The sequence below is a fragment of the Danio rerio genome, chromosome 8 (assembly GCF_052040795.2).
Source record: "Danio rerio strain M-AB ecotype USA chromosome 8, GRCz13ab, whole genome shotgun sequence".
NCBI classification, from domain to species: Eukaryota; Metazoa; Chordata; class Actinopteri; order Cypriniformes; family Danionidae; genus Danio; species Danio rerio.
Window position 1 is genome coordinate 46,952,504 of NC_141028.1, and position 23,909 is coordinate 46,976,412.

At 34.7% G+C, this 23,909-nt stretch overlaps 2 protein-coding genes across 5 annotated transcripts; both read right to left on the reverse strand.

Annotated features, from left to right (window-relative positions):
* Positions 1 to 4,279: 4,279 nt before the first annotated feature.
* rnf10 (ring finger protein 10) lies at positions 4,280 to 17,653 on the reverse strand. 4 transcript variants are annotated; one of them, XR_015497172.1, is made up of 17 exons: positions 17,106 to 17,615; positions 14,318 to 14,508; positions 13,410 to 13,615; positions 12,500 to 12,590; positions 12,228 to 12,412; positions 11,741 to 11,877; positions 11,300 to 11,457; positions 10,327 to 10,464; positions 9,329 to 9,527; positions 9,054 to 9,187; positions 8,761 to 8,878; positions 8,578 to 8,679; positions 8,308 to 8,445; positions 7,872 to 8,235; positions 7,079 to 7,794; positions 6,815 to 6,982; positions 4,280 to 5,287 (listed from the first exon to the last, which is right to left on the reverse strand). XR_015497172.1 is itself a non-coding variant. In NM_001123255.1 (17 exons), the coding sequence occupies exons 1-17, from the start codon at positions 17,251 to 17,253 to the stop codon at positions 5,214 to 5,216; spliced, it is 2,337 nt and encodes a 778-aa protein (NP_001116727.1). In that variant the 5' UTR covers positions 17,254 to 17,653; the 3' UTR covers positions 4,280 to 5,213. The 4 variants fall into 4 exon arrangements, 2 of the variants coding, with proteins under 2 accessions (NP_001116727.1, XP_087119629.1); NM_001123255.1 differs by having other exon boundaries at positions 7,079 to 7,136; positions 8,144 to 8,235; positions 17,106 to 17,653; XM_087263503.1 differs by having other exon boundaries at positions 6,815 to 6,979; positions 7,079 to 7,136; positions 8,144 to 8,235.
* A 410-nt stretch (positions 17,654 to 18,063) lies between these two features.
* Positions 18,064 to 23,192, reverse strand: pop5 (POP5 homolog, ribonuclease P/MRP subunit). Its single transcript, NM_001013548.1, has 5 exons — positions 23,140 to 23,192; positions 22,876 to 23,024; positions 22,602 to 22,751; positions 20,599 to 20,682; positions 18,064 to 18,514 (listed from the first exon to the last, which is right to left on the reverse strand). The coding sequence occupies exons 1-5, from the start codon at positions 23,157 to 23,159 to the stop codon at positions 18,408 to 18,410; spliced, it is 510 nt and encodes a 169-aa protein (NP_001013566.1). The 5' UTR covers positions 23,160 to 23,192; the 3' UTR covers positions 18,064 to 18,407.
* Between the last annotated feature and the right edge of the window lie 717 nt (positions 23,193 to 23,909).

Below are 23,909 nucleotides of genomic sequence, written 5' to 3' on the forward strand. Positions count from 1 at the left end.
GTTAGTAAAGTGTATAGCCAGAGATTAGGCGTCGATTATATACATTTCTTCTGTTTCAAAACACCACCGGTCCCACACACCAGTAATTCAACTAAATGGTTTTTGAACCATACTAAAGTGTATTAGCGTATTTTCTACAACTATCTTTTAACAAAAAACCACTGCATATCGCAGTATAGTGTTTAACGCAGACGAGCTGGCGAGTGCAATTCGAAAACACGACTCTCAGCCTCTTCCTTAAAGCATTCGCCTCCCATGCAGGCGTCGCCGGTTGGATCCCCGCTTAAAACGGGTGGGTACATGCAGGCCCGGCGCCAGGAAGTCAAAACTGAATGGGCACTTTAAATCCATAGGGGGGCACTAGACCTGGTGACTGATTTTAGTCTATCGTTTCTTTCATTTAGGCTATTTATTTACATTTATTATTACTTTGCATTACTGCCTAAGTTACTGACCTAAGGCAGTAATATGGGCTACGTTTTAATAGTAATAATAATATGCAGTTTCGCTATTGCGAATTTTATTAACGATGGTAATGCATACCGCTTATTAATGCAGACGGATCATGGCTTCAGTGTCAAACGAGTGCTGTAAATCATATGTTATTCTTATTTCCGTTTTATTTCAAATAACAGGCCTGAGATGAAGAGCATCTGACAGTCAGGGCTAATGATAACTTCTGCTCAGACAGCGATGTTTACGAGCGAGCTAAGCGCTGCATTGTGTAACTATGGTACACAGACGGTACTGCTACTTCATAATTGCCTAAATATCATTCTGAAATCCCGCCAAGATTCTCAAGAACGTAAAAGAGTGATAAGAGTTGAGCATGATATGACGTGAATACTAGTTAGCTCCTATAGAAATATACATTGGATGTCGCCTACCCAGATGTTGTCTATTGGAAGGAATGCGTCAATAGAGCCGCCATTTTAGTACAGGGTAGCGCTCCTTTGAAATGAACGCTCCTTTTAATTGAGCGCCATCTAGCGGTCACATAATCTAATGACTAAATATTATGACAACTTGTTCAACTTCTTTTATAAATATATATAACTTGACATTACCTTTTTTTCCTCACCACCACACTGGTCTTTTTCACAAGACAAAATTTTGTTGTTGGAAACTGTATTTTATATACTTAAATTTGACTTTTGCATGCTAAAAGTACTTGAGTAAGAGACGTTTTACTTGATTTGGGTCATTAAAAAAACTCCCTATGATGTGTGTAGCCTATACCTGCTGTAGTCAACCTAAATCCTACTGTAGGTTGACATACAACCAAATTAACACCCATTCTTGTCTTAGGACATTTTATTAAGCAAATTTTAAAATAATAGTAAGTTCATGACATGTTAAATATATAGTATAATTTGCTGGTTTTAAACATACATAATAATAATAAATATAGTTATGAAACAACCGTAACATAACCCTTATGTCTTAAGACATATTTGATTAACTTTTTATTACCTACACCAAATGTTGACTAATGAAGGTACATTTATAACAACCATTTATTTGTTAGATTACTGTATTGTCAAACCATGTTGCATACAAATGCATTCAACAGACTTACATGACAGTGCATTGCTGTAGAGGACAAATAAAACACGAGACAGGTGTTTAGAAAGAGTATAGTTTATTTCGTTTGACATGCAAACAAGACAAACTTTCAGAAAACAACCAGGAAACATTATAACGTGCACGCTCGTGAATATAACTCGCGGTTGTCTTCAATAATCCTTCTTTGCTCAACAGCTTAGCTGAAAAAAAGCAAAACATTACAACAGTCAGACAAAGAGCAAAGAGCATAGAATTACCAAGAGGCGACACTCTACAATTTGGGAAACAATAACGCGCTTTTTGAATAAATCAAATAAAAACAAAGCAGCTGCTTTCCATCGCGACATTGAGATCCAATGGACGGCCGATCGCTTTCACTTCAAAATGGCAGAATCCGGGGCTGTAGTCTTGGTCATTCTAAGCTCTTTGCATAAAGTTAAATCATAACAGTTACCATGGTGTCTATTTCAAACTATAGTAAACTAAAGTTTGAAACTAAAGTTTAAAATAGACGATGAGTGGGCCGTTTCCCTGAGGGTCCTCGGGGGTTGTTTGTTCCCTGCCTAGGGCTCAAAGGCCGCCTCGCCCCAGGCAGTGCACGAGAAGACCGGGCGCCAGGCCGTGCCAGTATTCACTGGATGTTGCTCGGCGGCACATTTCGAGCAACAAACACGTAATATTCCTTGCGATGTTACGTTTATGTACGTAAACCACAAGGAACTACAGCACAGACGGGCCCAAATGAAGCTTCACGAAGCGGACTTCGTGAGATTGGCGTGGCTCCACTCGTACCGTTGGTATTGAACTCACCTTGGTCAAGTACAAACAGCAACACCGAGCGAACTGACAACGCTGATAGAGAGCACACGAGCTTTATAGGAGCGCAGATGCAAATTTTTACAAGGCACGTCACTGCTATCTCCTTGAGCGCTGAAGAGGGCTCACCTGATTGGAGCACAGACTCAGGAATCTGCATCACGGCAAGTTGCCGTCTGCCTTACACAAAAATATATTAAATATATTCAATATATATATATATTTAAATTTTTGGTGCTGTGTAATATTCTGGGATGCAGTAGAATATGGAGACAGATGAATATAATTGGGTATATGCCGAGCTAGTGTTGTTCCAATATTACTTATAAACTTCTGGTGACCGGTTATTGTGTTTTTTTTCCATTGTATACTGTTCCTTTTACAGCATTCATGTTGTAATGTAAATAAAATACATTCAGTTAAATAAACTTTGGCATTCATTAAGTTGTTCAAGCGTAAAACAAGACAAATGGTCTTTTACTCGCACTCGCCCATCAGAATCGGCAGGATAGCGCAGACGCTCCATTGCATAAATACTCATATTATAAAGACATGGCGAGGAAATGTGCAGTGCTTCTAGTACAATCTGAGAACCATTTCATATCGGATTTCACTCAGCCAGTGGAGATCGCTGATTTTTAAAGAAAACAGACTTTAAAAACGTGCAGATTTTTCCTTTGGCATACAGTTCGCCGGAAGCGCTTAACCCAGGTTACTGGCAAATTAAAAGTCCTATTAGCATGCTTCAGCATATACCCTAAAATCCCAGAATGTCTTTCGAAAAAGAGTACGGGTTTAACCCCGGCATCCTGGCCAAATTTACCCACTGGCCTCTGTCCATCATCATGGCCTCCTAACCATCCCCATATCATAATTGGCTTCATAACTCTGACTTCTCTCTCTGTGGTGTGCGGTCTGGTGGAAAACGGCTGCTGTCGCTTCATCCAGGTGGATGCAACACTGGTGGTAGATGAGGAGATTGCTACCCAATAAATACCAAACTAGCTAAATTTAATAACAATATTTCCCCTAAATGCTCATTTTGTACTCAATATGATGAAACTCTAAACCATTTATTTTGGGAGTGTACATACTGTAAAGTGTTTTGGGTTGACTTTTCCAATTTCATTAAAAATTCTTATTTCCAAACTTCTGTATTTCCCCAAAAATTGTATTCTTTGGTTACTCTCTGAGTGAAGTTCCTTCTCATTGTAAATTTATTATTGATTTATTGCTTTTTTTTTTTTTTTAACAAAATTTTACATCCATAAATGTAAATTTTCAAAGAAACACCCTTACTTTTTTATTTTCAGAAAAGACTTTGGAAATTTATGTGAACTCTTTAAAAGACTAACAATTACACTGCATTTAAAACACTTTCTTGGTGTAAATCATTTAAACTGGTTTAATTTGCTGGAATTCTATTTATGTAACCCTCTTTGTGTCTTTGTTCATATTATATGTTTGTGATGTTCTTTCTTGCATTAAAAAAAAAATGAAAAAGTAGATGAGAAGATTCCCCCTATGTGTAAAGCGCTTTGAGTGCCAAGAAAAGTGCTATAGAAATGCAAGGAATTATTATTGTTATTATAAAGCACTGTTCATCATGATGTAGCCACTCTCATAATTCAATTGCTATGTCATACATTTAAAAATATTTAATTGTGTGTTCTGAAGGTTGGAACGACGGGGGTGTTAATAATTAATGACAGTAAGAATTTTCAGTTTGAGTGAACAATACTTTATAAAAACTGGGGGGGCACAAAATCTTTCTGAGGGGGCAATGCCCCCTTTATAAAATTACTTCAATACTAAATAAAAGCAAACATATTCCTATGTACATTTTCACAAAATATAAACATTTTAAACAATGGCGTTTTTAATGAAGACAAGCAAATTGCCAGTGCATAATAATCCTTTATTCATTCCAACTTACTCTAAATGCAAGAACTTTTTACCACATGAGGGAAAATAATGAAATATAGAGAAAGAAAAGAAAATCAAACCCTCTAGAACATTTCATAAAGCCTCTCTGTGCCTTTACATATCATCCTCACTCAACACAGAAGCTCTTCTCTGAACACTATTGAACATGAGCAGCTCTCAATCTGTCTAACAGTTGAATAAATGAATCAATAAAGGTTCCAATAGTCAAGTGCTTAAGACCCACTATGCTATTCCAGCAGAAATATGACTTCTTGTTTGTGAATTATGAACATCTCTGATTGTGAAAGGCAGTTCTCAGGCTGGCCAGATGATGACAGCTGAACACAGACTGACTGAAGTTCACAATAATCAGAAAATAAAAGGAAGAAAAAGAAGAAGTGTTGGTGTGTGCGTGTACAAGCAAGCAGAAATGTGTTCAAATCAGCATAGTTTTAAGTGTCTGTGCATCACAGGAAGAACTCAAATGCATACAATCCTCATCACGTTCTTCCTCTTTTGCAATTTTCAATGTTTTGTTTTAATTCATTTTTGTTTGATTTGAGTTCAGAATGAAGCATCACGGTTGAAGTAAAATGTTGTCTGATAAATGGGGACGGGACGTGTCTGCAGCTGGCTGACCGAGACCTCAAGACTCCCAAAATCTATCAGTGCAACCCTTAACCAGCAACCATGATATTTAACTTGAGCAATTTAGAATCTGCACAGAACTACAGTGAAAAGTCATATGAATCTGATCTAAAGAGAGTAATCCAGAACCCTATGAACTTCCTGTGGAGAAAAATCTCATTGAACAGGGAAATGAAGGAGGAGAGGGAAGGGAGATGATGAAAGCCAAGCGAAAGGGAGGAATAAGGCAGGAGGAGTGACAGGGTGAACTTCAGTGTTTACTTGGTGTGAACCATAGAGGTGCTGAACAGAAGCTTCTGCTTTTTCTTTTTCTTCTTCCCGCCTTTATCATCTACAGAGAGAGAGAGAGTAAGAGAGAGAGAGAGAGTAAGAGAGAGAGAGAGAGAAACACTTAAAATAAAAGAGTAAAACTTTTGTTCATCCCACAATGAATTTTGGGTCAAACTGACTCTTTTTGACATTAAAACAGAACTGCCTATATTTACCAAACACATGCAGAGAAGAACAGCGCTGAAAAGGCATGGACAATGCTATTTTTGCACGGTGCTTATTGAATACACATTCATAGGAATTTCATAGTCAGATGCAAATTATAGAAAGTATTTCATTGAATCATGAAATGTGATTTACTAACATTTGTGCCCCTCAAATTACAGGTATTTGTGCCATTATTTAACTCCTTAAAAGCATGTCTTTAAAGTTGTGCTTGAAATGGCTGCAGTTGTTCATTTAATATGTGCACCTTAGCTGCTTTCAATAAATACATACATTTATGAAGCCAACTTGGATGTCATGAATATGGTTTATGAACCACTTACTCTAAACAGAAATAGCCGCCTGGGTTCATCAATTTTAGGGGTCCCCAGATGGATTCCGTTGTGGTCTGAACTATTTGCAGCATGTTTTTGTTTATTTGCATGTGTGGTGAGAATGTTCATGTGCACGTCTTGTCAAATTGATGAAGATGTTTCCTCAGTTTGTAAGTGTTTTTTATATGCATGCGCTTTCTTAACTAGCAGCACATTTGAGCTCTTTTGGTCACAGTACTATCCCCATATGGAACACACTTACAGGTAGGTTTTCCAAATTGTATTGCACAGGACAGTGGTTACATAAGAATGCAACTATGTATGAATGCTGTGCACTATTAATATATTAGCATGTTAAGAATATTCATAGCAGTTTGGATGGTTTAATCATATAATGTGATGGTTATGTCTATACATATATTAGGATGTAGTGTTTGTGCATTTACTACAAACATGTGCTTCAGATGATAACACAATCAATGTTAGGGGAATGCTTTAGAATAATGGTCCATTTGTTAATGTGTTTACTAACATTGCAAGATTATTTAGAGTTAAACAATTTAATCAGTTCAACGTTTATTAATGCATTATTAAATTCTAAACCTGAGCTTAATTGAGTTAACATAAACAAACATGAACTAATGTTATTTAACTTTAAGAACATTAACCAACATTACTAAAGGTTAATAAACCATTAATAACTGTTTGTTTATGTTAGTAAATACATTAAGTAATGGACCGATATTCTAACGCGTTACCAATGTTACAGACGCAAATCACATTGTTAAAATTGCAATATCTTGAAAATGATGCACCAGTACATCCCTAACTTTTACCTAAAAAAAGTTTAAATACCAAATGCACAAATAAAAATGACTTCTGAAGGTTCATCTGACACTGAAATCCATAATGGCTGCTAAAAATGTAGCTTTATGTGTAAATGTATTGTCTTTTTTTTTTTTTGAAGTACCAATTATGCATAATTGGCTTAATTTCAAAACATTCAACCCAGACATTTGAACTTCAGTTTATTGCAGTCTATTTCTCACCAGAAATGGGTAAAGCTGGGGCTGGGGTTTGATTTCCATTGTCCAGCTTTGATAGAGCCTGTCCCAGAGCCTGACTAAAGGAGTTCTGGAAACTGGGTACAGGGACCCGATCAGAGTTATCACTCTCTCCATCACTGTCTGCTGCAGGAGGAGCCAGAAACATGTCTGCTGTGGAAGAAAACACACAAATCGCCACTAAATAACATACAGTACATAAACCGTGAACCAACAAGAGACAAAATGTAACAAAGTCAAGCAATTCACCTTTCTTTGGGGTAGTTTTAGGCCCCGTATCCACACGTGCTTTGCCACCTTTCAGCATCTACAGAATAATCAGCACACATATTCACACTCAAGTCTTAAAATTCCATAGCTGTCTCTGCTATATACAAATTTAGTTTCGCTTCCTACTCAGCAATTATTTTTACACTAATAGTCTCATTCATAAAACATTTGTAAATACAGAAAGAACTTCTCAAAAACTCTTCCTCAGTTCTACAAAACATTTCACAATCATCAGATTGGATTGTTAAAACATTTGTATGATAATCAATTCCAAGCTTTCATAAATAGAGCGTGAGCAATCTCATTTTCGGGTTCAAGAATGCAGTGGATTGTTCTGGGTTGCATTCAAAGGATTGATTCCAGCATATAAAAAAAAATGTCCAGCTGGTAGGGCTTGAAAACTTTAGAGGGACACTGTTTTTCCAGCTGTGATGCTATGGTTGTTATTTATTTAGAATCCTAGCAAGTAACATACTACTAATAAATCACTTAGAAGAATACTACTAAATGTAAAAATGTAGGAACAAGTAATAATTTTTTTGTAGTTCAGTCTTTGTAAAAGTACAGTAGGGAGATTAGTTGATGTATCTGTCCCACCCCTCTTTCACTGATTGGTCAGCTAAATAAAATAAAAAAACACTGTTTACCTATAGCCAAACTGTAAAAGGGATAGTTCACCCAAAAACATAAACTTACTATTTACGCCGCCTCAACTGTTTTCAAACCTTTATTAGTTTCCCCCTTCTATTGAACAAGACATTTTGAAGAAAGCTGAAAACTTGCAACCCCTGACATCCATACTAGCAAAAACAAATAGTATGGAGTTACAGATTTGCAACATTTTTTACATTATCTTCGTGTTCAACAGAAAGACAAATCACTAATTAATTTGAAATTTTACATCAGATCATATTTTAACAATTTACAAACAATTAGATCTGCTAGTTTGATGAATGAGGCTCATTGTGAAGAAACTGCAATGGTTCTGAAACCGGCCCTAGTTTTCATAAACTAATAAATAAGTTATTTAAAAATAAGTCAAACCTGAGCGAATGACATGCAGTGAGAGTCTTCTTCCACACCGACAACACTCAGAGAAGGACTGTGCTCACTGAGATTAGGGAACATCACTCCATCTGAAATAAAGACAGGACTTTAGCACAGAACACAAGGCACTGAAGGCCCAGGAACAAAAGAGTGAGTGTCACCTGAAGACGGGCTGCTGCTCAGTGGAGAAGGGGGTCCCAGCAGAACCTCTGGAAGATGCAGCTGTGGACCGTTCTGAGGAGGAGAACCAAAAGCTGGAAAATGATGGAGGTTTTCCAGCCCAATGTGCACCTCTGGGTCTGAAAAACAGAGACGCATTCAATAATCCAACATTATCAGTCGAGGACCAATGTTATGTGTTCACTCATCTAATTTCATATAGAAGAGGGCATTGTTTTCATTGTAATAAGCAACATGGAATCAAATCTCACATTTGCCCTGTTTCCTATTTTCCTCCATCTCAATCCTCTTCTCCCTTCTCTTCTCATCCCTCACTTTCTTCTGCCTTAAGCGCTTCCTTTTCTCAATATCATCTGCCAAAAAGACAAGAATGTTACAAATGTGTCATGTATCTTATGGTGCATAATACAGCAGATGCTTTTACACTGATGTACCTGCAAAACTGTCCAATGTTTCTTTCGAGAGAATGGGTGGCTGAAGATCAAGCTCACAGAGGCTGAACTCACAGGTGAGGGGCAGGTGAGATAGGTAACGGTGCCGACGACGAATATCCTAAATATGAGCGGATGTTAATTACTTATTCAGGAAGGATATAACTTAACACATAATATTTAAAAAGTGGTTTAATTTTGCTAATTTTTACACACAAAGAGCTGCTAAATAGGTTTTTTAAGCCATGTAAAACAGTATTGTTTAAAACTCAAACTTTCTTTGAGGATGAGAATACCTCAGTGACCGTTTGTCCATCAATCTCCACAACATTAGCAGTGATGGTCTGAGGGCTGTTCTCCAAGCTCCCGTACTGCCTCTGAAGACAGCGCACGTTCACTGGGTGAAGAAACATCTGCTGACCGTCCTCAGCTACACAGGTGAAAAAAATATATAAATAAAGTTGTAGTTATACTTATATTCCTCCTCCTCCTCCTCCTCCTCTTCCTCTATTGTTTCCTCGGAGATGCAATGAACAAAACATTTCATCATTACAAAGAAAGCAACACTCACCCTGATAGAAGTAGTAATATGGGCCATGATGAGCGGTCTGACTGGATTGAGGAGTCTCTTCTACAGGAAGGTCCTCCACGTCTCCATCAGGTATCTCTTCAGGCGCTTCATGAACACTGGGATTGGTCATTTCCTCCAGCACCTCTTCTTGAGCATCCTGTACCTCATCGTCAAATGCTGAAGCATACTGCAGAATGGGCTAAGATAGTAAACACTACATTAAAGCAGGGTAGGTGACCTCGTTCAAAAAACAAAACAAAAAACATTTGTTTTGCTGTTTGAAAGACTCTTCAGATCTATAAAGGATTTAAGTTGTAAGTGATCTAAACGCACGCATTTATATTGTTGGTGGAATGCATAGGGATGCCCAAAAAACAGATATATTTATTTATATTATTACTTTACTACTGCAATATGATTTGTACTGTAATGTTTTCTCACTGATGTATGAGACGGAGGCTTTCAAATCTAGCTGGCAATTGTTAAGATTGTCTAAATTTTTCTACATTTCCTTTAAGATCAATAAAAATATTAAGCAGCCGACACAATTACAACATGTTAAAAACATTTACAGATAAGTCAAGAAACTTTATTAATAAGAAGACATTAAAATAAAGCACCTGAGGGACTGTGGACTTTAAATATCTTTCCAAAACAAAAACGTGAAGTAAATGATTTACTGACTCACTCAAATTTGTGAAAACAAGAAAGTGACTGTGTTAATAAATAGATCACTGAATCACTAGCTTACTTTACCTTCCTGAATGAAACTTTTGAATGATTAAAGTTGTACTGATGCACTGAGACACAAATGTTCCTCTTTTGCTTTTTTAGAATCACTTTTCATTTGCAAAACAAAAGAAAAACAATACCTTATCTAAAATGTAAAAAAAATAAAAATATAAAAAAAGATGATCTGAACAATGACAACTGATTGAATTATGGTTATCATCAACTGAAGTTTAGAGCATGCTGAAAGGTAACCAGTCTCCACTGACCTTCGAGTTTGTGAGGTTATTGACCACAGTCACCTCTGGAGAGGATTGTTCAGACAGAGAGAGTTTCCTCATGTCCACCCCATCAACAGAACCTGCAGTCTTACGACGACGACGTTTCAAAAGACTTTCCTCACGCTCCTGGTTAATCCCAGAGAAAATAGGAGGATTAATTATGTGAATGCAAATACTTATAAAAATCTGGGTGGCAGTATTAGAACAAAAATAAACAAAAATGTAAAATTGACTGACTTCTTAAAGAGATTTACCCAAAAAAAAAATAAAAAAATCATCTTAATTTACTCTTCCTTGATGAGTTAATTCCCTCTGTTGACCACAAAAGGATATTTTGAAGAAAACTGGACACCTGTAACTATTAATCTCCATAGTATTTGTTTTGCATACAGCTTTCTTTAAAACATCTTTTGTGTTCAATAGAACTCATAAATGTTTATATCCACTTGAGCACGTGTAAATGGTAATTTTTCATTTTGTGTGAACTATCACATAAATCTAAAAGATATTAATAAAATAGTAGCTTAAAATACATTTGTGCATTTAGCAGACACTTCTTTAAAGCAAACCTACATCATTTAGCTCTCCCAGTTAATTTAGCTATTTTAAAACAGTCACTTATATTCTGAAACGGTTTAAGGCCGATGTTTATTTACTATATGATATTTCAATTTACATGTACGAAATGAAGTTTGATAGGGTCAGCCTAAATAGTATAATAAATTACTCAAATTACCCAAAATACAAGATACAATCAAAACTATTAAGTAACCATAACCAAGTTTTTTGTCCATTTAAACAGCTTTAAAAGTCAAGATTTAAACATTTTTTCGGTGTAACAAACATGCCCTTTTTTCAAAACAGAAGTATTACTTGTTAAACTAGTTTGATGACTGTGCCTTAAAGTGACAGACAACTTGCCCAACCCAACATTCATCTCGAAGCATGAAAGCATGTGTACCTGCAGCTGCAGTAAAGCGCTCTGTATGAAACAGGCCTGTGGGTCATCTTTCTCCTGGCTGAGCTGGGTTTGGAGAGCCATCCTCTCTTCAGCCAGCAGACCCAAAACCTGCTGCCGAGATGCCAGCAGCAGCTTGGAGTATGAACAAAATTGCACATCTGCAAAAAATAAGGGAAAGGACGGCAATTTAGAATTTTTTTTAAAAAGCGCACACAAGCACGCACATAAATGTTAAATGTGTACTCAGTCAAACAACTAGTACAAAAATATACATAAAGACAACACCAAAACTCCAAAAATATAAACGTATTAAGTTAAAATTGCTATCAAAAGCGAGTGACATTTCGAGAGCACCGGCTTCTCATCAGATGAAATTGTGAAATTTAAGACATGCTCAATAGAACACCACAAACGTCACAGGCAAACAGCAGAATATCTGACCTCCAAACTGAATGGGCTCCTCCACTTTAACCCACTGAGAGCTGGGAAGAGCAACCAGAGATCCTTTCTCTCTTCGCATCAGACACATCGTGATGGAGTTACCAGACACATACTGACGGGTCTCCATTGCAACCACACTAGAAATATAAAAAGATAAGTCAGGGTTAAAAGCAAAAGTGTCTTTTCAAAAATACATGCCGCATGTTCATTTTAATCAAAATTAAACCTTTTTTATTTGTCTTTTACGACTTTCCCATTAGGGATGTGTGGGTTTAGACCGAGTTAACATGTTAATTTACATGAACAAAAGAAAAAGTACATTGTTGTTTTTAGATGATATTTCCCACATTATTAATATTTTAAAGGTGTTAATAATGCTTTTTATTTATAAACTTTCCTATGGCTTTTGACTTTATGTTGGCTAACGCTATATGAAGATGGCAATTTCTGTCAGGTTATTGAATGATACAGAAGTAATTGAGCAAACCTCTTGAGATCAGCGCTGTGCACGGCCTCATAGCAAATGGGGCACTTAGACCAACTCTTCTCGCTCAGAGAGAGGTAGTGCAGCATGCATGGCCAGCAGTAGATGTGGCCGCAGCGCGTCATGTGGGCCGCCACTGGGGGATACAGGCAGATCGGACAAGACGGCACCTCATGACTGTAGATACGCTGTGTGGAATGAGGAAAAGAGCAAAGACCGGTTAAAACATTTGACAGGCAACCAACAGGATAAAAAGTATGAAGTCTGAAACTAACCACTTGCTGCACGCAGTCCCAGTCCACCAAAGTGTCTGGATCAGTGAAATGGGCTTGATAGTCCTGATCATCACTTACCACAAACTGGCAGCTGGTGAAGATAAGGAGGGTGTAATGATTAGCGATTCAATTTTTATTCTGCGTACATTGGATGGAGACATATGTATGGCAAAGTAAATCAGGCAAGCACACTGATAAGTTAATTTGTTTGTTTGTTTATTTATTTATTGCCACATCAGCAACTTATGGCTTATTCAAGGCAAGCTCAATGGCAAGAGGATACCTTTTTAAAAGCATCCAATGCGTTTTCATTATTTAAAAAAATCTTGTCTAATTGTAATTAAAACGTTCACATTATAATTAGGTTTATTTAGATCTAGGTTTTATGGTGAGAGCAGCTTGACAGTAATTACATGTTTGGTGATGCACAATAATTCAATAAATACAAATGAGTCAACCAACAGTGAGCAATTCGTCATCTGAAATAAACAGTCTGTTCAATCCTGGTCGCAAAAGCAAAATCTGAAAATTGTCTTTCATGTGTATTGATAAAGGTTTTACCTGGCACCAAAAGCTTTACCAGCAATATTATCGTTAACTAAACCATTAATGTTAATTAACCATTAGCATTCATAATAATAATTTAATAATTTAAATGTTAAATAAATATAGCACAAACTAAATAAACATTAAGTTTTCAGATAATTTCAATTAAGTTATATAAAAAAATATTGTTTGATTTAGTTTGCAACATTTGTTCACAATTGAAGTACTAAAATGAAAAAAAAAATTAATTAAAGAAGATATTAAACAAATAAAAAACTGCACTATTGCACAATGCAGCATTGTTACGTGTGATGTAATACCAAATTATTATATACACATGCACAACATATACTGCTTTACTTACTTAGCCTGTAGGAAAAGCTCCTTGTTGAAGGGCTTGTGTTTGTGACCCCACTTGTTGCGGCGACCCCAGCAGGAATGGCCATCTCCTCCGGAGCCAAAATGGCCTCCTCTTGGCTCAAATGTAAAGTTGAGCAGGTGGTTCAGACTTATCTTTTTGGGTCCAGCAAACTGAGCCGGGCTAAACTCTGCCCGGCGGTTTTCTGCTACCTAATTAAAAAATAAAAATCCAACATTTTAAAAAATGGGTTTAACAAAGAAATTAAGAGAGAGAGAGAGAGAGAGAGAGAGAGAGAGAGAGAGAGAGAGAGAGAGAGAGAGAGAGAGAGAGAGAGAGAGAGAGAGAGAGAGAGAGAGAGAGAGAGAGAGAGAGAGAGAGAGAGAGAGAGAGAGAGAGAGAGAGAGAGAGAGAGAGAGAGAGAGAGATACCTATTGCAAAGAATAATCTCTTGAAACAGAACTCGAAAAAATAAAGCAATTTGTTAAACTATGTTGAACTCAATAAACTGACATTTACATGCATAAGTTCAAGATTAGAATTCAATGAACTTGAATTTTGATTACTACATTTCAATCATTAAAATAAAAAAACAACTAATTTAAAAGTTTAGCAAAATTAAAAACGAGAGAAAAGAGAAAAACATTCCAAAATAAGGGGAAATAGTAAAAACTGAAATTTGCCAAATAAATAAAATAATAATAACAACAATGTAATTGATTCAAACAGAATTATTCTGACATAATAGAAAATCATAGGGTCTAACTACATATCTGTTAGTTTACCTTGCATTATAGCCTACTTCATTGCAGTTCATTAACCAGCATGATTACTGCAATTTTCACATTAACATGCAATAAGGAAGTGTAACTAACAACAGTTTTACAAGCAAGCGCAAATGAATCCTAACTCACCTCTTCTCTTCTCCCACCACCAGCGAGTCCATACTGTCGCACCCCTGCGCCACCTCTCTGAGGGGGTCTCTTGTCAAAATTCTTATTTTTTTGTGGCTGTGAGCGGCGTGGGCCTGGAAAGCTCTCAGCCTTGGCAAAAGTGGGCTCCCGCTTACGGCTGTAGCGCTTAGAGCCCCCATTATTTTTACCATCTAAAAAAAAAAAAAACAGGAGGGGGGGGAATAAATATAATATTCCAACTTGAAAAGGTCAGCGTCTGCAACAACTTTGGGATTTTTGTTTGTTTGTTTTATTGCTTGTAGCATTGACAACTGGATGTTGCCATTCTACTGCAAACTTAAATGTTGACGACTTAAAATAAAAGGCCAGTGCATTTTCATTCTTCGGACCACATTCACACAGGCCCCAGCTAATCAATCCAGTCACATGTTGTGCTCAAGTGCTTCAGAAAGTGCCACATGATAAGAGCTGGAGGTTGTAAACACACAGCTTATCATTGGGCAGCAGAGACGGCCGTCCCGTACGCTTCACAAGCAAACATCAAAACATTATCAAAACTAAAACACTGACAATACTGTAAAGCCATTATTAGCTACAGTGATTTGATTCTGATATGCTGGAGGGAGTGATGTAATGTGACAGTTACAGTACACATGTAATGTAATGATGTAATGTGACAGTTATTTTTTAAAAGCATCTATATTTTTACTTGAGTTTTATTGTTCTGGCAACTTTCACCCTTACTATGTTTTCAATAAATTCTACTTTTACTCCGGTACATTTCTCTAAAGAACATGCATTACTTACTACAAAATGAAACCAACGGAACCAAGATGAAAGTCAGTTTGAGAAACTGGTGGTCTGCCGCATTCCCCAAATTGACATTTCCATTTACTATTATTATTCCTAATACTATTATTATTGATTTACCTGAACATTTAGCCTTTAAAAAGAAACAAAATCTATGAAACGGAGTTAAAACTGATCCCAATCATGCTGCTCAAACAGTGTACAGAGCAAATTTTGTTATATATTGGCTGTTGACATTTATTTATAGCATTTACTTTTACTTGACAACATAAGCACATTATTGAATAATAAACAAATAACACTTTTCATACTTAAGTACAATAAATGTCAGCTACTTTAAAACTTTACTCAAGCAAAATTCTACACAAAGTTTTTCTATTTTAACTTTTACCAAAGTCATTTTCTAGTAAGGTATCTGTACTTTCTCAAGTATGGCTTTCAAGCACTTTATACACCACTGGCTGGAGGATAGCATCCGAAAACTAGAGGGCAGTAGCTTTTGGCACAGATTTGCTTTTGGTCACATGGTGGACTACTGACAAGAATAGACCCTGGCCATGATCCCCATTCATCTGATCTGCTGCTAAGAGGAGCAGCAGACAAAATAACCCTGAATATTAATTTCCCCACGGGAATCGGTCAGTTTTTAAGAAAACATTAGGTTAGTTGAGGAGAAATCCATTTATCTATTTGAGAGCGTGACACACAGACACCACCCATGTAGTGTTATCTGAATATCAGTTTATTGCAAGTGGACATGAATATAAATTATACAAACATGTCTGATCAAGTTGGTAAAATATGTAATTTATTTAACTGGCATAATAAGTACTGTTGAATAGTATTTTATAAACAGAATCTCAAAATATATTCTCATTGAGGGTTAAGAAGGGCATAAAATTATGTTTAATAATAACATTAACTTAAAATCAAATAAATGGAGTCTCGTTGATGTTAACTCTAACAGGATCTATGCACCTTCTGGATGCTCTTTGTATTAATTATTTACTGAGTGAACAATTTACATTGATTAAACCTTTTACAGCTTTCAGCCATATTATGCAAATTATTAATTTATGTCAGTAAATTACAAGCACCTGGAATTTTACTATTTTTGTTATTTTTATTATTAATTATGAATTTATTTTATACTTATTTGTTTAAATACACTTTCCCAAATTATTTACAAAAAAATAAACAAAAACATCTTAAAGGCCGTTTATAATATTTGAAGAAAATTGCGAGCTAATTTCTACCTTATACTGAATATAGTTACATTTGTGACAATATATAATACATTTAGTAATTACTTTCGACAGATCAACCAAAGTTAAATTTATTTAAAAAACAACAGACATCAGCTCCTTTTTTTAAGAAATACTATTTTGGTACCGTCCCAACACCCAGTAAAACTAGTATTAGTTACTGAATGAAGTATAACGTCTATCTAATAAGCACATTGTTGTGTTTTCTATTAATAACGACAATATACTCAACACGAGTTGTGTAAAAAAATACCTCAGTTCACTGACAAACTTTACATAGATACATGTAAATAAGATACAAAATTAAGTTAGCCCTCACACTGTCGTTATTATTTATTTATTTGTTTAAATAATTTACCTCGCTTTAACTTTAAACAGATCTATTAAAAGTAAATAGACAACTTACATAAGAACCGTCTTTCTTAACATGCTTTACAATTATTTATTCTCTCATTTTAGGTATATGTTTTCAAGCATAGATCGATTAATATAACATTAGTGCTTATTAAGGACACTACATTAACGTTAGCTTCCTTTCTTCTATGTAATTTATGCACATTTATTAAACAAAGCTGCGGGACGATCGCTAGCCGCGGCTACGTCATCTCGACAGACAAACAAAAACATGTCGTTGCAAAACCGCAAACAAGCAATAAAACCCGTTTTGATCATGACAGTCGTGTGTTTATCTGTACAAGGCCCTGATTCTGTACCTGTTTTGGCTTTAGAGTCTGTCGGGTTGAGGCCTGTAGAGCTGGAACGGGGCGGGATCTTCGTGCTGCTGCTGTTGTTGTTGGCGTTTGGATTTTTCTCCATGTTGAGGCCGAACTCCGGGGTGAGAGCCTCCGAGCTCTCTAGCATTAAACGGGGTAAACGAGTTGTTGCGGCTGCGGGTCAGGCAACGAAGGCCCTTATTCATTTCTGACAAACACGGAGACCCCATTACGGCGACATCTTGACCACAAACAAACCAAGAGAAAAACAGAGACACAATCCAAATGTCTCAGTTAAAAAAGCCTGTGTGCTAACACAAAAAACAAGTGCCCAAAAAGCGGGGCCTCGCCCCTTGAAAAGCGCAGTTTCTCCTCGGCGTGGGAAGTGTTACGCCCCACAAGGCGTTAGCCGTTTTCCAAAAGAGGAAAACGGTTAAATAAATGGGTTTTAACCCAAATCTTACTCCAGCTAAGGAAATACAGACATATGGCGACGGGTCGCCAATCGGGAACCGTAAACACCCGGATGAGGGTTATAAGCCTCGGAGAGGTCAGAAAGTGCGCACGCGCAGGTTCGCCGATTCTGATTGGCGCATTTGACTACACGACATGGTTCTCGCATGCTTTGGTTGTTACCTAATACATTTCTCATGTAAAATTATTGGAAATTCATAAAAGATTGAAAACCTGATATATATATATATATATATATATATATATATATATATATATATATATATATATATATATATATATATATAGTCTGTTTAATAGACTTTAAAGAGAAAGTTTACCAAAAAAAAAAAAAAAAATGAAAATGTACTATTTATTTGCTATGTTAAACACAAAGGAAAGAAAATCATAAATGTTTAAAAGCAAGTCATAAATGTTTAAAACAGGTAAACACTGAGAAAATGACCTAGAATAGCTGATTTGATGTCAAAGCAATGAGTATTGATTGAGTTATTCATATTTACTTTATTTGAAACAAATGCTTACAAATCTATAGTGAACAGCAAGAAGCACCAGAAGTTGTTTCAGCTTTCTGAGGTGAAAAAAAAATCACTGCACATGGCATTCATACAACTAAACAGTCCTGTAAACATAAACCACATTCATAATTGATGTATAAAATAAAAAAGCATCAAATCAATTATTATTACAGTTCGGGAACCACATAACAATTCACTATTCAACTGCATTATGTATAAACAACATCACCATGTCATCCAAACCACTGCATGGTTGCATCTTGCCTTAATGAAGTACACATCCCGTATGTGCTTTTTTATATGGGGAATTTTAGGTGTCTTCTTCATCACCATCATCATCACTTCCATCAGTTTCCTCTCCTTTGATCAGATTCAGAGAACAGCTCAGGATGGCTTTCCTGACATCTTGTTTTTCAGCTGTGTTGTGGAGAAAAAGAGTGATGGTATGATGAGTGAATCTTTGAGTGGTTCTCAAACAAATAATTTTAACGTTTTAAATAAATTGTGAATTATAAAAAGAACGCTGCACTTAAAATAAATAAATATATATAAATAAATAAATGAAATAAATAAATACTGCATTTTAATGTATTTTTGGAATGTCATCAGCAACCACTCTTAAAAAACTAAATAATAAATACATACAGTAAACTGATTTAGTGCTTAAAATTATAAAAATCCTTAATTAGAGGCTATTCACTGTATATTTCTTGCAATATTAAAATGATGTTAATTGTTTTATGTTATGTTGTAGTATGTTATGTTATGTTATGTTATGCTATTATGTGTATAATTTTTATGTTTAGACTTATTTGTTGTGTTAAGATAGTAACATAATATACAATTTTTCAGGATCTCAACTTATGTTCCTTGTGATCTTAACCTAAGTTGAAACAGGTTGTGATGCATTTGTTTGTCAAGTTGTCATAACAAACAATGTCATCTTTGCATTTAAAATGACATAACTGAGAAAATTAAACTTAGTGACAGTTGTCATAAGCATGTTTAAAGTCTCATTTACATTCTTGACATGAGCCTTTTCATGATTATAAAGGCTTAATGACAGTCTTATGACCACCCATTCAAGTAAAGTGTTCCCATATAGGGTAATAAATAACACTGAATCAGTAAAGAACGGCACTTTTAATTAATTCTATTTTTTCGAGATACAAGCATTATTAATATTAACTGACATCGAGACATACTCGTAAGTCTTATTTGTCATGTAGGATAGGCGCTGACCATTAAAGATCTAGCAATTTGATGACATTAGCAACCATCTAACTTCATAATGTTCTTGTAGATTTACTTTTAATGTATATAATGGAGCTGCACAATAATGAAAAACATCTAACACAGCAATATTTTGTTATTCTGCAATCTATATTGCGATGTGAATACAATTTCACTAGGTGACAATAAAATCTCTATTTGTAAAGTATTAATCATTTTAGATTGATTTGGATGATTCAATAGTGGCAGTGCATCTGCAAAAGAATAGATATACTGTAACTGAAATAAACAGTGTTTTATATATATATATATATATATATATATATATATATATATATATATATATATATATATATATATATATATATATATAACTAATAGTCTAATAGTGTTCGGGCACAGTAATGGGCTTTATGCACAGCTAGTGTTTTTCAGCCAATGATCAACTTCCGGTGAGAGCCTTGTGTGACTATTTTCAATTTCATAAGGTTCCTTTTACAGCATTAAAATTTTAATGTAATCAAAATACATTTAGTTAAAAAGACTTAAGCATTTGGTGGTTAAATCGTAAACAGAGGCAAAAGACTGTTTAAAGGGAGGCACCGTTGTTAGCCACAGGCCAGCGCAGAAATTCCATTGTAAATGCTGGGGTAAAATTAATTTCCATATTTTAAAAATATGGATGGAAAAATATAATTTAATGCAGTGCTTCTTGTTCAGTCTGAGATCCACTTTATATTGTATCTTAGCCAGGCAGTGAAGATTGCTGTTTTTAAAGAAATCAGATATTAAACGCAGTAATTTTCTATGGGATGGCAATTAACGGAAGCCCTGGGGCTGGCTGGCTGAAAATAAAAGTTGGTATGCATATACCCCATGGAACAATAAAAATAATTCAATAAAATGAATCATTATTAAAGTTACAAATGGTAATTTTTTTTATTCCTGAATGCTTTTAAAACCATTATACATTCACAGTCCACAAAAACACATGCAAATGCTTAATTATAATATTAACTCAACACTGCAGATCCTGCGATGTGACTGCAAATGATCACATTGCAATATGGATAGTAAAATGATATAATGTGCAGCCCTAGTAAATAATCTAGAAGGAAACAACAAGCTACGTACAGAAAACATTTAGTGCTGCTCAAATATAAATGTTAATGCTTAGATCGTGAGAAAACAAGCAAGTAAAACTACTGCTAATAATTTATGGACTCTTTAGCGTTCATACATTATATAAATGTAACAACAGAACTTACCATCTGTCTTGCAATCTAGGAGCATTCGTTGGAGCTGTTGTCTGTTGTACTTAATAAGAAACTTCTGACTCGTTCTAATGGTTCCTGTGGAAAAGATCAGAGAGGAACTGATGTAAAATTGTGTGCTTATTGTTGTCAACCATGTAAAGCTCTGACAGAAAAATGTTCACTATGCAATAATATACTGCAGCCTGCACGTGCACAGGGGTAAACATTTCTTCTGAACATCTTCTGTGCATGACATTTAATCAACATGAAGTCATCAAGGTTTCACATATCCTTTTTCGGGTAGAGGGTGAGTAAACTGTGACTTTCTTTTTAGGTTAATCCCGGTTAAATGAGTAATCAAAAGAGTAAGCATCAAATGAGGAACTGGCAAGAAAACATGTTACAATTGCGACTAAAAAAAGGAGCAATGATATCCAGTAATCTTGAGTTTATACGCAATCTCAAAGTTCAAAATGTATTCCTTTTAATTCTCATATTTCTGAGGATGCACTGTACTCACTGTAAGAATACTGTACAACAAATGAAAAAGTTGCCCTTTTTATGTTTATAATTTTATGTTTAAAATAGCATCGCTTGTGTTAAGAGATTAAATTAATGAACACTTTCACAGGATCTTAACTTCAGTTACTTTTGATTTTGATAGAAGATGTTTTCTCATTATCATGACAAAATGTTTTTTTTAATTATCTCAACACATAGTTCTATACAGTGGAAGTCAGAATTACTAGCCCCCCTGTTTATTGTTCCCCCAATTTTTGTTTAATTGAGAGAAGAATTTTTCAACACATTTCTAAGCTTAATAATTAATTTCTAATTACTGATTTATTTTATCTTTGCCATGATTACAGTACATAATATTTTTCAAGGCACTTCTATACAACAGTGACATTTAAATGCTTAACTAGGTTAATTAGGTTAACTAGGCAGGTTAGGGTAATTAGGCTAACTATTGTATAACGATGGTTTGTTCTATCTAGACTATCTAAACAAAATATAGCTTAAAGGGGCTAATAATTTTGACTTCAAAATGTTTCTTCAAAAAATGAAAACTGCTTTTGTTCTAACTGAAATAAAACAAATAAGACTTTCTCCAGAAGAAAAAAATATTATCAGACATACTGTGAAAATTGCTCTGCTAAACATCAGTTGGGAAATATTTAAAAAAAGAAAAATTAATAATAATTCTGACCTTAATTCAGTTTCATTAAAGTTGTAACATAACTATTAATGTTTAGATTATAAGAAAAACAAGAAAGCAAAAATACTACTACTGCTATTTTATTTATTAGATTATTTATTTAAAAAAAAACTAATAAAATAAAATAAACACTGTACAACAGTCCGCATTATCAGGTTCTCAGAATAATGATCTACTAGTGCAAATAAGTTGTCTAAATGAATAAGGTTTCTATTTTAATTGAAACTTATGTGTAAACATTCTGTCTTGCTTTGATTCAGAACTGAGTTTGTATCTTAATCATTGCAAGAAATGAAATTAGAATAGTGTGTTGTCAGCTTGAAACAAGAACAGTCAGACCCAAAGTCTGACACCAAAAAAAAAAAAGTCACTGCAACTTTTATTTCACATTTAAAGGGTTTTCACTGCATACTCTTGAGTTTGTATCTCATAATATTCTTCCCTTCTATTGACTCACAATTGTGAATAAATATAACAAAATTCTGGCCAAAAATATTTAAACTGTCAGGTATAAAACTTTTTCAATTTATCAAATGCAAACTTTGGATTAACATTGCATAAATAATCTACAATCTGGATAAACGAAAAACAGTGCCATACAAACTGACTTTTTTCCTTACAAATTAAAATATACACCTTTTAAGATTTTCATTTTATATCTGTTTAATGTAGAACTGCAGGTACGAAAAGAAAAGGAGGTAAGATTTGTCAAAAACAAAGTATCACAATTTTAAAACAAGTGTGACTAGCAATAACCTTTATTAAATTTTAATTCTAGCTTCCGATTAATACTTGCCTCCGACATGAATGCAGTTGAAGAAGCACCGCACTTTCTGTCCTCTGTTCTCCAGGAAAGTAATGAAGGGAAGAGAGGACCACACAAGCCGATAATGCGCTTTCCTGCAGCGGATCAGCACCACCCCAGTGTGGGCATTCAGATATTTCACTGCACAACATTAAGGAAGATATTAAATAAACTGAGCTAAACAAATTAAGTATCAACATCACAAAAAGTGATTACTATTTCTAATAGGTTATGTTAAAAATCTTAACAACATCTCATTGTTTACCTAATACGCCTAACGTTATATTAAAAATCGCCGCTCCGTAGTCGCCGTGAGCTCGGTTCACAGCCCCTCTGAGTGCCTGATACACGACTTTATCCTCGAAAAGATGAAGACTGCTGGGTTCAGAGACACACAGCTCGCACAGCAAATACCTGGTAAAACAGTAACATGTTTAAACTGTTAAGCATCTAAAGGTTACGTTTAAATTTAGCTATTTTATGCATTTAAAACCGGGACCCGGAAAAATAAGTTATTTTTCTTCATTACCTTGACTTGAATCTGACCATATTCTCAACATGTGGTTAAATATCTTTGTAAACACTTTACTTCCGGGTTTCATTTGACCAATGGTGCTAGAGGAGGCGGGGTTATTATATGGTAACGTAAATGTTCTTTTAGACACACAAAAAATGCAAAATGCAAAAAAAATTAGATCATAAATGGGATTAAAATATTATTTAGAAAATATTACGTTTCACAAAGTTGCATTATTATTATTTCCAAATGTGTATGTTATAAATAGCATTTTGGGTCTAATTTGGATATATTTGTTTCAAACAATTTAATAGAAAGTATCATTGAACTAAAATGTTTATGATTTTCAGGAACTTCCAGTGTTTTAAACACACATAAAATTTTTCTGAAAAAAAAAATCTATCCTAAATGAGAGTAAAATATGATTTGAAATATAGTATTAAGCTTCTTTTAAGTTACATTATTATTATTTTCAGCATGTATGAAATAAATATGTTTGGACTAATTTGTAATTGTTTGTTTAAAACAATAAATAAAAATATTAAATGAAAATGTTTACGATTTTCAGGAATTTTATTGTTTTAGACAAAAAATACAAAAGGAAAAACAAAATTAATATCATAAATGAACGAAAATATTATTTGGAAATTTTTAAATTTCTTTCAAGTTACCTTATTAATATTTTCAACATATGTATGTAATAACTATACTTACTCCTTTGGGTCTAATTTATATTTATTTGTTTTAAATAATTTAATAAAAAAATAGTATTAAATTAAATG

Coding starts and splice junctions, on each gene's coding strand:
- rnf10 (NM_001123255.1), bottom strand. CDS start 17,253: ATGCTAGAGAGCTCGGAGGCTCTCACCCCGGAGTTCGGCCTCAACATG. Junction 10,465..11,299: donor GCGCTTTACTGCAGCTGCAG/GTACACATGCTT, acceptor GGGATTAACCAG/GAGCGTGAGGAAAGTCTTTT. Junction 9,528..10,326: donor ATAACCTCACAAACTCGAAG/GTCAGTGGAGAC, acceptor TTACTATCTTAG/CCCATTCTGCAGTATGCTTC.
- pop5 (NM_001013548.1), bottom strand. CDS start 23,159: ATGGTCAGATTCAAGTCAAG. Junction 23,025..23,139: donor ATGGTCAGATTCAAGTCAAG/GTAATGAAGAAA, acceptor CTGTTTTACCAG/GTATTTGCTGTGCGAGCTGT. Junction 20,683..22,601: donor CAACTGCATTCATGTCGGAG/GCAAGTATTAAT, acceptor TCTTTTCCACAG/GAACCATTAGAACGAGTCAG.